A 13885-nucleotide genomic window follows, 5' to 3' on the forward strand; every position below is an offset into this window, starting at 1 on the left:
ATAGAACATACATATTGTTTAAATAATAAATTTTTATGTTTGAACATATTTAAATATGTCATGTGAATATATCCAAACACAATAATAACAAAACATCATTTCTTGTATGTATTGTTTTGTATATGAATGTACGTGTACCTCCCAAGTGATGACCAGCTCTGAACGTCCTCCACCACCACCGTTCACTCTGGCTGGAGTCACCCTGGGAACTAAATCCGAGCACAGTGTTGGAAGAATGCACCAGTCATGCACTATTCATATATTTATATAGTATATATCTCCAATACAAATACATGGAAAAAGTTTGAGCTAGTGTTATTAAACATGTCAACAGAGCTTTAAATTCACACCTAAATATGCAGCCTAATAAACTCCATGACTTAGTGGCCTTGGTAAAACCATAAAGTACAGCCCTGTACTTGTTTGTGTGGGGTGGCCACTGTGACACTGTTTTAATTTTAAGTGAGTGCCTGAAAATGGTCGCGTGTATATGTGTATATATTATTTACACATTTTGGCAGAAGAATTAATGGTGAAATTTAAATGTAAATCTCAGTAATCTCCTCCTTTGACTAGATTTGATGCAGGCTGGCTGTGAGCTAAACATACTACATCTATTATTTGTATTTTTATGCACTGCACTAAACACATCTTGTTTTTTTTCTCCCCCACACATGCCACTGTATGACTGAAAGTGCCTGGCATGAGTAAATATGTTGTGAATTTGGTTCATTCATATGTCATTTACCCTGGGGGGGATGTTTCTTGCCATCCTGAAGTAGAATCTCTGTACATATGATGTGCATAGATTGGAAACAATTAATGTGACAGTTACCAAAAGAGGAAATGGGATACATACGCATTTCTTTGGTGCGGGCCTTCTTGGAGGGTTTGCTTGGCTCTCCTGTTCCTATGGTGTTGGTTGCCAGGACTCTGAACTCGTACTCCACCCAGGGACTCAATTCAGTGACACTAGCTGACAGCTGCTTTCCCCTGAGCATCTCAGGAACTGATAGACATCACACAAATAACCTTTCATCAAAGCCCTGCAAGATCTGCCACTGAAAACAAGCCAGACTGATGATGTGTTATTTACTGTCATTTCATGTGTGCTGTTTGAAAAGTATACTAGTCGGGCCACCTCACTATTTTTTTTATCTATTCAATAAACACCACGTTCACACAGTCTACACACTGTACAGAGTGTTGGATGAAACCAGCCTACCAGTAGTAACAGCTTGCCACCCGAGAGAGAAGGGCGTTCGAGCCTGGATGGTGTAGCTGAGAATGGGGCTGTGGTTGTCAACCCCAGGTCCCCAGGAGAGCGAAGCAGTGGTCTCTGTCATCTCGACCACTTGACAGTCCACAGGAGGGCCCGGGGGACCTGGAAACATCATTAGTTAATTTCATAAAAGAGGGCATTCAGTATACTGTACTGTAGAGTAGCAAGTACAACTGCAGAGTAGTAGTAGGGATAGGAAACTCAAAAATATACAAAATGTGCAGATTGATTTGAACGCATGTAGTCTTTTTTATGTCATCATGTGCTTTTTAAAGTGCGGTATTGTATAACTGAGGAAATACACATCTGTGCTTTCCCCACTCCAGTAAGGTAAAGGGTACATCAGCATCCCAAAGAAGATAAATGAGCCTCTCTGGTATCTCTGTGTAGCCCTAATGCATAGACACATTTCTAAGGTGCTTAATCGCATGATTTGTATTTAATGTCATAAAGCTTAAGAGTCTATATCAAAGCTGTGGAGCTAATAATAATAATAGAAATAAAGCACAAGGTTAGTGCAAAAATACAAGAAAGAAAAAAATAAATCAGATTGCATGATCATATTCTAAACTGGTGATTGTGTACAGTATGTAACTAAAGAAAGTCAAGGTGAAAGTTTTGATATGCTTTTGGAAAATGAAACAGAGTAGTCATAATAGCTTGAAAGGGTACATACATTGTTGTACATGCAATAGGTGAAAGTCCACATGGAAATAAATGTAATGTTTATCAAAACTGTGGGACAGACATCCTTACCTCTGACTTCCACATCAGTGGCAATAGACACACTGTCTACCTTGGTCTGAACAGCACACGTATATTTCCCAGCATGCCTCAGTTGAATGTTTCGAATCATGATGTCTCCAGCTGAGCGCTGCCCATACAGAAAGCAGAAAAAGACAAAATAAACATTTTAAAAACACACGGACAAAAAGAAAACAGTAAAGTAAAATTGCAGGATTATAACGTTGCAAAACAAACTGAAAGCAGTGAACTGCAGAAACTGCAGCGTCACAGTGATTTCTTCTGGCTTTTAGTTTACTGAGGAAGAAAAAAGTACAGCACAAGTCCAGGAACAACAACAAATGACTGAGTGCAGGTTTTTATGATCATTTATGAGAACAGTTCTTTGTGAGGAATTAAAAAGCTTCTTTCGGCACTATGCCTTTTATTAAATCTAACTCCATTTACTCTATAAACAACCATTCTAGCCCAACTGCTTTGAACTTTCAAGCTACAGCTAATGTTAAGTTGATGTCTTATCTTCAGGAGGAGACTCACATTATTTTGATGAATAATTAGGGACAGTTTCAGCTGCTTTCAGTCATTCACTCTTTGAAACTCCCTGTCACCTTAGATAATAGAACTACATTATGATGCAATGGGTCACAGATCTTTATATACAGCAGAAAAAAAGAGCTTAAAAGCTGACTTACTAAACAAAGTGAGTCTGCAAGAAGTCCTACAAAATGCAGAAATGTACATATTGTGTGCCCACATGAAATAAAAAGGTAAATTACATTCTCGGTCCATTGCACATTTCATCTGTATATATAATGTAATACAGAGACTTAATTTTAAGGCCACCCTGTCATGATTTATTGTGTGACTGCAAAAAACAAACAGATAATTACCAAGATGTGCAGTCATTCTGGTGTTTGGTATTACCTAATACTAAAAAACACTGACTTTATTTCACCTGGGTCTGCCATTGAATCCTTCATTTTAGAAAATATTCAGCATATAATTCCACACAGGCGCTCCAAAGAGATGTAACTGTATCACTGACTCTGGCTCTGGCAGTAACAATTAGCCATATAAAATGCAGGAAGCATGTCGCTGCTTAGCACTACACAAGACAGTGCTGTTGTAGCTAACAGTGATACAGCTGTTAATCTTGCTGGAGGCAATACGCTTTTCATATTGTAGCACTTGCAGGAAACAGTATGCTCTCTACCAGCAGACTTAAAATGATGCAGCTGCAGGGTTTTAACCATTAGCGCCTTGTGCCATTATCTCAATGTTAACAGTGAAAATAAACAGCACTTTAATTTATAATTGAACCAAATCTGTCTCATTTCTGCTGAGATGTACTGCACTGCTCAAAGAGTCTGCTACCTGATGTTTATTCAAGGTATAATATTCCAGCCCCTAAGGTACTCAACACAACTGTTTATTCTGGATCAAGGAGGCAAATGTCCAAACAGAAATCTGACCGTTACAGGAACATCACTAAGGGCGTGAAGTGAAGATTTAAGATTTAAGGTTCAAGAGAGAGGTACTCATAACCTCTACAGTTGTACATCTTAGGTAGAGTAAGGTTCGGATTAGGATTTTAGAGGCTTCTACCCATCAATACTGTTTTGACAGTACTTTTACTCTCTTGTGTTCTTCCGAGTCTGCTGCTTTTCCATGTCTCAATGAACAAAGCTTGAGGTATTGATTGCCTGATGGTTTGGTCTGCCTGATCGGTTTTTGGATACAACTGATTACGCTTTCGCAAAGTGTTTTGACGTTTTCCCCACCGTCATTATGCTACTTGGCAAACAATCTTCTGCTGGAAACGTGAGGCCTTAATAAGAGCATGTGAATAATGACCACAAGCTGATTTACTTGAGCAGTTTGCTTCAGTAGAGTAAAACTGGAGGAGATTTGATATTTTATACAAACCATTTAACATGGTCAGACATGTCATGTCTATTCGTCTTTTAAATCCTCTCAAACTAAAACCTTCTGATTATTTCCAAGTTTACATGAAAATATTAAATAAATATTTTCAATGTCTCAGACCTTTGAACATCATTATACAGTACAAGCAAATTACTCAGTGCTCCTCGAGTTCAGTGCCGACTATTAATAACACGGCAAAGCAAAAAAATTAAAAATAAAAAAATCTGCAAATGTTGTTCTACTGATGAAGTGCCCTTTCCACAGAGATCAGGAAAGTTTAAGTAATGTGACTATCCAACATTAACATGTCACTAGTTTCTCTACCAAAATGTCAGAGGTGTGTGTATGAAAGTCAAGTGTTGAAATGAACTGCGGGGCTACGAGCAATTAAAAAGCTCCTGTTGTTCACGATCAAGTCAAATGAAAGAAAGAAACAAGGGGTGATAAAGAAGCCAGGACCTAATAAGTGCTTTTCCTAATTAAAAAGAAATTATATTTGGTGTTAAATGATCAAATGAAATTTATGACTAACCAACACATAATGAATTCCTTAGTTGCCGCTTCTGTCAAAGGAAGAGATGTTTTTAACAAGCAGAACAGAAAATCACAGAGCCCTGTTGTTAAAAAAACAAACAAAAACAAAACAAAAAAAATCCAAACAAATCTCATCTGTATGATTGATCATGAACAAGCATTCAATATGCTTTGAAATATGATGCTGAAAAATATGCTTCAGAGAAATTACACATATTAATTACTGTTTTATTGGAGTTCTAATAGCCCACTTCCAGTCAATTTAGTCAGTCAATTCAAACCACTGCATACGTTTAGTACTTCAGAGCCTCCAAGCTTGTGTACTGCGCTGTAAGAAGACGCCCATGTGCAACTTCTATACATCACCTTCTTCATATCTTACCCTGAAGACAGAGAAACATGGACAAATCGAAATACACAGATGCACTTACCCCACCAACTTTTTCGAAATAAACCCCATGGCTTCCGAAGTGGATGAGCTGCTCATTGAAGAACCAGGTGAATTTGAGTTCTAGCGTGGGGTCATGCGATACCTGGCAGGGCAGCACAATGCTCTCTCCTACAGTCACATCCAGATGACCTGCTGGACTGGTGATAACAGTTGGCTCTGAAATACAAATAGCAGCACGTTAGAAGAGGTGGTCAGAGAGGCTTTGCTCTTTCTGGGCTGCCTGCTGTATAGATACAGTACACACTTCCTTCAGCTGGTGTTAGTGTTATTTCCTGAACCTGAGAAATACCTGCAATAACATCCCACACTCCTGTTCAAATCCTGTCCTCCATCAAATCCTCTCCCAGATGTTAACCAAACAAGAAGATTTACTTCGCAGTCTGCGGTGTGCTTTTATTGCATCCATTTCTTTGGGCTTCATAATTCACAGCATGCTCATACATATCACTAAACAACAGCAGAGAGGATGTGAAAGAAACAAACAAAAAGGGAAAACTCATCCATTACCGCAGGTCAGATCCGAGTCTATAATTTGGCTCTGTTTGTGCTGAGACAGAAAGCCATCCTATTTCATCTTCTTTGTGCGCATCAATATAATCTTTTGTCCGTCTCAGCTGGGTATCTCATTCAACAGCAGTGTGGTGCAGAGAATATAGCACAGGCTGAGAGGCCCATACACCAGTCCAATGTGAATTATGCATGCATGTCATAAGCATCTAATGGACAGCCGAGCCAATGCAGCATGTCAGGGGGAGTAAAGGTCTATATTCAGCTCTGTCAAAACAAGCTTGTTTATCTTGCAACCTCTAAGGAGAACAGACTGGTCATGGCAGTGCATTCCAGGTGAGTTTGAAACAAGTTTTCCTCCGGATGCAAAATTAGAAGAGCAAAACTTTATGTGTCTGTTTTCAAAGCTGTCGCGCTGATTTCCCAGAGAAATCACAAATCGCAGTCGGTCACTACAGTTTGCTTTGTATGGCGATTCTCAATCTGTAAAACTATGGATTGAATGTGAAAAAATGTTCTTCAAACAACTATGAATAGTTTTTTTTTTAAATCAAGAGTAGTTAGACCAGATTTTTGTTGTTAATAGACTTAACAGGAATTTTGGAGTTTCATTGTTACTGCCTGAATCTATGCCACAGCAGCCTTAACAGTGTGCCTGAGGTTAAGGTGAAAAATTTGAAGTAATATGCCTGGGATGAAGTTGTAGTCGAGAAAAACACCTAATTTCACTATAATCTGTAAGCTGGTAACAAATCATAAGGAATAATAGCTTGTGAATTTTCCGTTTTCATGTAAAACCTTGTTCTGCAGAATACTGCGATGGTGCATATGCACTTCAATCTGTACATTAGAAAGAGCTCTGTTTATACTGTACATGTAAAGAGGTTGTGAGGAAAAAGAGCAAGCAAAATTGCACTTCTATGCGAACCCATTTGCAATTCAAAAAACCTGAAGAGGAATCACCAAAAGGCATTTTAATAGACCACTGTTGTTGACTCTGCTCTTTAGAAAGACCTAGAAAATTCATTGCACTGCAGAAGTGTGTGATTTAAATGAACTGAACTTAAATAAAATGAGCATGGCTATGAGCCACCATAAAATAAAAAAAGGAAAGAATGAAACACTGAGGCCCATGAATGCAATAAACATCTTGTCTCACTTCCTTCAGTCACTACCAATCAGCTAATTGGACTGCACACTGTATATCTGCCAGGTAAGAAGGGACTGCTCAGAATAGCAGCTCTGCTTCACTGTTTATCAGGTGTGTAGTGAGGGTCAGTGTTGTTTAATTTTAAATACAACATTGATCTGTTGTGTCTCACACTCCTGTGCAGACTGCCAGATCATTTGTTTTGTGTTCCTCCAAAACACTGACAACATAAATGATGTGTGACTTTATTACGAGAGCACGATAACAAACCTGCGGGAGGGCCGGTGGTCAAATGGATTACAACAAAGGTTTTAACAAATAACTAGTGTACCAATCATATTCCTGCTGCTAAAGCTTTCATATGTTGTTGTTGATGTAATAAGGCTGCTATGTTATAAAAAATATATATTATCTTAATAAAGAGATCTTTATTATTCTGTTTCACACTGTATGGTGTGAGACTTGTGTCCAAATAATGAGGCTAAAATAAACAACGAGCTGTGTCCGACTGACATTTATGGTAGATTAATGAGGGTGGTTGGTTGAAAGTCAAAAACAGTTTCTTACCTTTAACAAAAAGGCTTCCAGCACTGCTCGCCACTCCAAACTGGTTTCTGGCTACACAAGTGTAGAGCCCAGCGTCCATTTTAGTGACATTGGAGATTCGTAAACTTCCATTATCCAACACAGCAACTCTGTGGGGAGTAAAATGAGCACATATATGTCACCAAATTGTTCCAACAAACTGATAATGAATAAAGCACAGCTACACTGGTGGAAGCCTGCATGGCTGTCATTTTAAATATATTCAAAGTGCAATGAAATCTATGCACAACTGCAGTGTCCCACAGCATTTTAACTTTAGGCCGGGTGTTTATCTCAGCGGATTTTAATTGGCTCCCTTTTCGTTGGCGTGACAGAAAGAAAGCTTAGTGTGAAGAGTTACAGTTTGATTTCTCAGCACTGAGTTGATAAGAACATTGTAAGATCACTTGACGGCAGGAAAGTCTCACTCTGCCTTCATGGGAATATCAAGTGGAATTGTAAATAACTAAATGTTCTAGATCTTCTCATATCACATAAGCATAACGAAACATGTTATTATTCAGTAAACAGAAATATAATTTAATTAAATAGGAACATGGTTTAACATATACCTTGCTTTACTGTGTACATCTACAATATTTAAATCAGTGCTTGTAATACAGCCGCCATGCATCCAGAGCTACTTGCTAGTTAGACATCAATAAGAAGGCACCAATTTAAACCCCAATTTCTAACAACATTACCATAATATTCTTCATACAATGACAATCCGATGACAAGCAATGACTGCTAAGAGCTCTGCAGCCGTCTAAGCTGGATAAATGCTTTAATAGATCTAAGTGTAGTGGCACTTGGTATCAAACCACACTAGCTGTGTACTGTATATACAGTAGCATGTCAGTAACATTTCACCAACAGAGAAACTAATTCCACAGACCTGACTGTGTGAAAATGAAAGAAAACTACATTTCTACAAAATATTTCACCAGTGAGAAAATGAAACAAAGTCAAGACGGGAAGATAAAAAGAAAAGATATTTAAGGGGACAAATGTTTGGCGATATCTGCTTTCTAAACACTTTACAAAACTGAAATTAAACACAAGGTCACAAACAATGGAGCAAACAATACAATGATTTAATTCCATTTGCAATCATGCTTAAGAAACACACTGTTGGGACGGGACACATGCCTCACAGAATATTGATTCAACAGCTAAAATGATGGTAAAACAGTGGCCCTGAGATCTCAACACTTCCAGGTATTTGCTGTTAACCCTGAAGCATTTCAGCAGCTATTTGGTTGTTTTCCCACTTTGTGGCACTTTTTTTTCTAACTGCTTTGCATGTTTTGTCAAATCTGTAATGTTTTTTTTATTTTATTTATGTTTTGCATCTTTTGCATATTTGCATGTGTTTAAGCTTGCACCGTAGGCCACCGTAAAAAAGGATGAATTAATTTTAATGTGTTTAGCATGCAGACGAAAACCATTATTTGAACAAAGCCATATCAGATATCACTAATTCCAGCTTAGTATGATGCTGTACTCATTTTTACATGCTGGTTATGTTTAATGCTGTCGTCTTTCTTGTTATCACAACATTCCAGCTGATTCAGAATTCAATATTTTTGATCTCTGTAGATAATCTAGGGCATGTCCTTTACACATGACTGACGTGTTTGCGTATTCCTGAATCCTCCTCCTCTTATCTCACTGTGTTAATTTCATTAATAGTAGCTCAGGTAGTTCTCTTAATTTGGCCCATCTGCCAACCTGAAGACATCCTGAGAGAGGATTATGTCATCTTGTCTATTTGTTAAAAGCCTTCTGTCTTCGGCACAATAGAGAAATAAAACAAAAATAAATTAGAGAGCCCAGCAAATCTCCTTGAGGACCTTTTGCAGACTGCCACAATTTCAAACATTTTAGTCATCATATACTAATGATACAAAGATGGAAAAAACTTCTTAGGGGGTTAGGCCTTAATTAGGGGTATTAGACAATGCAAAGCAGATCTTCTAAATGTCATCAGGCACATCATCTCACAACAAGAGTAAGGAAAATTACAATAAGTACACAACTAAAGTACAGTGTGTACTGGCATTGGTCTGACATTAAACTGGAGAAAAGGGTCAGTCGCACTTACTGATCATCAGTCAATATCTGTGGTATGTCTAATAAAAACACAACAGAAGAAAGACGTGTTCGTTTTCAAAGAGCCCATTCTGCAGCTCTGTCACAAAGTCAGGAATCAGCCTTGCTGAGAGCAACAACTGAGTCTCTACTGACCCCCACTGAGGGCAGACATAAAGAAAGATCAATAAGATATCATATTGTTAAAAAATTTACCCCCTTGAGCTACCAAGACACATTCTGCTTGTTGAACTGATAATTCATTTGGCTGGCAGTTATCAAAGTTATAACAAACAAACAATTATCATTAAGCTTCATGAACATAGATAAATATTTCATGATGTAAAACAGTCCTCGATGAGCACCCTAAGCCGATCTGTTATATTTAGTTTGCAAATGTTTTGGTACACATTAAACCTTTAATGCATCGGGCCTCAAATGTGTGAATTCTATTTTATAATTCATGGTCTGGGATACTAAATAGTTTGATTTCTTTGTCCCAATCATGAAACCTTTATTAAGGGGCTGGTGCTTTTTAAAGCAATAATATAGATAGAATAAAAACACATTAACAATGTATACTACACAAATACATTGTTTGTGTAGTATATCATGTACAATATAGAGTAATTCTGTTAACCAGTGGTTATCATTCCTTGGTCAAACTGAGCTTGCTAGTCTGAAGAAATCAAGATTTGTTAGTGTGATAGTTTGCTGTAAATGTCATATAGTATATGAGGTGACGCCTGCTTGGATTAAGAGGGTTAGACTAACTATTTTGTTTAACTATTTAGTAGAATTTTGTTTATCTTCATAGAATCAGCAGTGTGCTGAATGCATTATTCATGAATCTATATTACCATGTATTTGTTCATCAATAAAACTTCTGTGAAACATTATTCAGCTTAGGATGCTACATAATGACTGTTACAAATTAATTACAACATTGCCCTGCAAGTCTTTTATACAGCACAACAATGTAATGGGGTTGAGACAATGTGTCAAACATAACTGGTCTTGAACATTTTTCTAAAAGATCGCTCGAAGGCAACATGGTCTCCCAAAATGATAAAAAATGACCTGTATCTCCCTAAAGGCTAGAGGAATTAAAATACATTAGTCTCTTCCACAGAGTTCATTCCCTGTGGAGCCGGGAGTATACTCTCCTAACGGAACCGAGGGCTTTCTTTGTAATGGACTATAACAAAGAGTTATGGATATGAGATATCACAGGGATAAGACTTGCTATTAAACTGTGCTGTAACCGATGTCTGGCCTTCTCCTCGCCAACAAACGGTGCAAGCTAAAGACGTTACAAGCATTATCTATCTGATATGCTTTTACTTGTTACCCATACTTTGCCTTGGAGCAATGAAGGTATTGAGGAAATTTCTATAATATAAATACAAGCTTGAGCAGTGCCATATAGTAAATACACACATTATATAGTAATATACACAACCTACTGGCCAATATTGAGTGAGTTTCTTGTTGTTCTCTACAAGCTTGCTGTTCCTCTCCATGGTGTAACAAAAACCTAACAGACTGCAAATGAAAAACATTATTTTAACCACTTAAGAAGGATTGCATAATTAACTCAGTATATTACTTGCAGTGTTCTCAATTACTGCTTAAGTCATTCGACACTGATGTGCAGTCTGTTCGGCAACACATCCGGAAAGACCATAATACTAAGATTAGAAATGGATTCACATTATGTGATAGAGTGTTATATATTGTTCAGCATAACAAACTTAAACACAGTGGTTCAATCTAAGGGTACAGTAATACTATTGAAAGCTGTTGCCTATATCCGTTTCACAAGTTCTAGCTGTGGTCAGCAGTGGAATCAAATTAGGGAAAGTTCTTTGTTAACCTCATAGCTCCTTGTGTAAGTGCACTACAACCCTGTTACGAGGCTACAGTATTTTATTACACGTGCCTGGGATATGAGCTGATGTAGCTATCACCACTGCATGATTTCATTAATCAGATCTTGCCTTGTTCTTAGTTGATTTGTTCCCCCCTGCACCAGATCCTTGAAAACTTTATCCCTGGAAGATTAGAAGGAATTATGGGTATTTTAGTTGAGCCACTGGGATGGATTAGTGTTTTGCCACTGCTGTAATAGCACTGGTAGCAGCCCCATTTCGATATTGAAGAAAATAAATGCTAACGAGTCAGGACACGGGGAATAGGTTTGCAAGAGATGCTGCAATAATGTCAAAACCTAACATCTCGTATGCAGCTCACCCACTTCAGGCTGTAACGTCAAATCTCAAATGGGAAATCTTTCCTTTATGGGCAAAACTGATATTGCACATTGCAGTAAGGATGCATTTTCCTTTTAATACTTAAGAGGATGATAAATCTGCAAGCTGGGTCCAATATTTAGCAGGCATTAGTAACACATAATCTCAGTGCTGATTCTGCTGTTGCCCATTAAATAAAAAATTTCTCTCCAGTAACCAAGATGTCTCAGCCTGGTATTATTTATTATTATTTTCCCTGGCACACTGTCTGACATGGGAAGGTGAGCAGTTAGGAGTGGAAAAGATGCTAAGCCAGTCAAACAATTAGTCCAGTATCAAATTAAAAACCTGGACCCCCATTATGTCACAGCATGTGCCAGCAGGTGTGCTTTTCCTCCTGCTGGTACCCTCCTTCACAAAACAAAGACGTTCTCAGGCAAAAAGTGTGGAAAGCACACCTGGAAGCTAATAAGTCAAAAAACAAACAAACAAACAAAATCAGACTTTGTAAAAGCAACAAAGCAACTATTTTGGTCCCTTTCAACATAATTTTGTTGAGTGTTTTAAACTTTGGGGGAACTGCAGCGGCACAAATAGCATCAAATGTTGATATTTGAATATTTTTTATTTTATTTTATAATGAACAGGAAAGTGAACCAGAATGCTCACTTCACTAGTAATGACCATGTGGTTTAAAGCTGCCTTCTGTTTCTATATGAAAAGAAAAAGACTCCTGATTCTACATACTAGACCAGCATTACTTCTGGAGTAAACGGAATTTCTCACCTGTCTTAGATCAATTTTCCCTTTTTATTCTCCTCTCCAGCATACAGACTTATTGATTACATCGGTCTGTACTTAACCTGGTTTCTAATGAAACAAGGTGTCCAGCTAGTTCCCCTTGGTGTCACCACCACTATCACAGAAGAATGCATGTTATTCAGCAGCTGACCACTGATCAGTCCTTTAGGGAATTCTATCTGCTCAGTGGTTGCTTGGATCACCGTTCGCCTTGTGCTCTAATGATCCTCCAGGTCTTACATGCTGCTAATGAGCTGATGGATTAGCGCATCGATCCAAGTGCTGCAGTCTAGGAAAGGCCAATTACCTTAAATAAACAGTGCAGAAACCACCTCTAAGCACTGCCAGAATAGCAAAGTACATGTACAATGGAGTTTTAAGAAATGCAGATTGCAGGGGGGGAAAGGATAGAATACAGAATCTGTTATGCATTTCCAACTGTGTCACACCATGGCTGTGTTCTTTACACTTTGTCACCATGAATATCAAGTAGGGAAAAAAAAGGCCATGAAATGCTATTCTGCAAGGAGGGCAGACAAAAGAAACACACAAAACACACTTACTGCTCTACACAAATAAACCCACTACCTGTGGTTCTCTCTCAGGGCTTCCTTCCCTTTCCTCCAAGAGATCACTCCCCAAGGAGACATCCTGGGCTTGCATTCAATCAGAACGTCGCCACTCTGCCGGGCCAGAGTTTGGGCCTTCAACAAGTTCTGGGAGAAGTCTGGAGCGATAGCTAGCGGGGATATTGGAAGAAGAAAAGGAGACAGAAGAAGAAAGAAGAAAAGAAGGAAAGATAAGATTCAATTTACTCCATGAGAAAGAGAAACAGAGCCGCTAAGGGGATTAGAGCCACTGGGGAAATGGGAATGAGAGAGCATCCTAAAAACACGTAGGCCACTCCATCCATTAGGTAGGTCAGCTCTCGTGTCCCTTCGTTTCTATGTGTGCGTTTACTGTACGGTATCCTCACACATACATTCAGGAGAACATGGTATTTTTAAGAAGAAGACATTTAGTTTGAAAGATGGTGGGTTTTCCAATTCCACGAATGTTCTTGAAAAGGACATTATGCATTAAGAATTAAGCCGAGGGACTCTGAAGCAAAAATGAGCGAATGTAAAATGAGAGGGAGGCTTTGTTGCTGCTCCTTTAGGCCTTAATTACTAAGGCGCCGTCGTCTGGAGCTGTTTCGTATGCACACCAACTCAGCAGAAAGCTCTTCAAAGTGAACACAGCCTGGCGCCAACAACATGGCTGAGCACCTGCCAATGCTTGCTGGTGCACGTGCATACACAATGGTAATGATACAAATGTACAAATGTATTCAAACACACAATGCACCTGATTATTTCTTGGCACTAAGTGGAATTTATGCACTATAAACACAAATCTCAAAGCAGGACTTAGAAGTTATAGTTTGAATAAAATGTTTATTTTCATGTCTATATATATATATATATATATATATATATATATAGGAATGTAATAGATGCTTGGTTCTAAGCATGTCCAGCAGACAATAAATTATGAGTCCAATCAACGTGATCAAATCT

At 38.3% G+C, this 13885-nt stretch overlaps 1 protein-coding gene across 2 annotated transcripts in view; it reads right to left on the bottom strand.

Annotated features, from left to right (window-relative positions):
- Positions 1-13885, bottom strand: part of cntn3a.1 (contactin 3a, tandem duplicate 1) — a 60089-nt gene that overhangs the window by 6383 nt on the left and 39821 nt on the right. For both annotated transcript variants that reach the window (XM_026368841.1, XM_026368840.1), the window contains exons 11-17: positions 12915-13065; positions 7162-7289; positions 4918-5093; positions 2039-2156; positions 1226-1384; positions 860-1009; positions 139-209 (exon numbers count right to left, since the gene is read on the bottom strand). In XM_026368841.1, coding sequence (XP_026224626.1) covers positions 139-209; positions 860-1009; positions 1226-1384; positions 2039-2156; positions 4918-5093; positions 7162-7289; positions 12915-13065 — 953 coding nt within the window. The remainder of the gene's footprint in view (positions 1-138; positions 210-859; positions 1010-1225; positions 1385-2038; positions 2157-4917; positions 5094-7161; positions 7290-12914; positions 13066-13885) is intronic.

Source organism: Anabas testudineus, chromosome 7, assembly GCF_900324465.2.
Source record: "Anabas testudineus chromosome 7, fAnaTes1.2, whole genome shotgun sequence".
Taxonomy (NCBI): domain Eukaryota; kingdom Metazoa; phylum Chordata; class Actinopteri; order Anabantiformes; family Anabantidae; genus Anabas; species Anabas testudineus.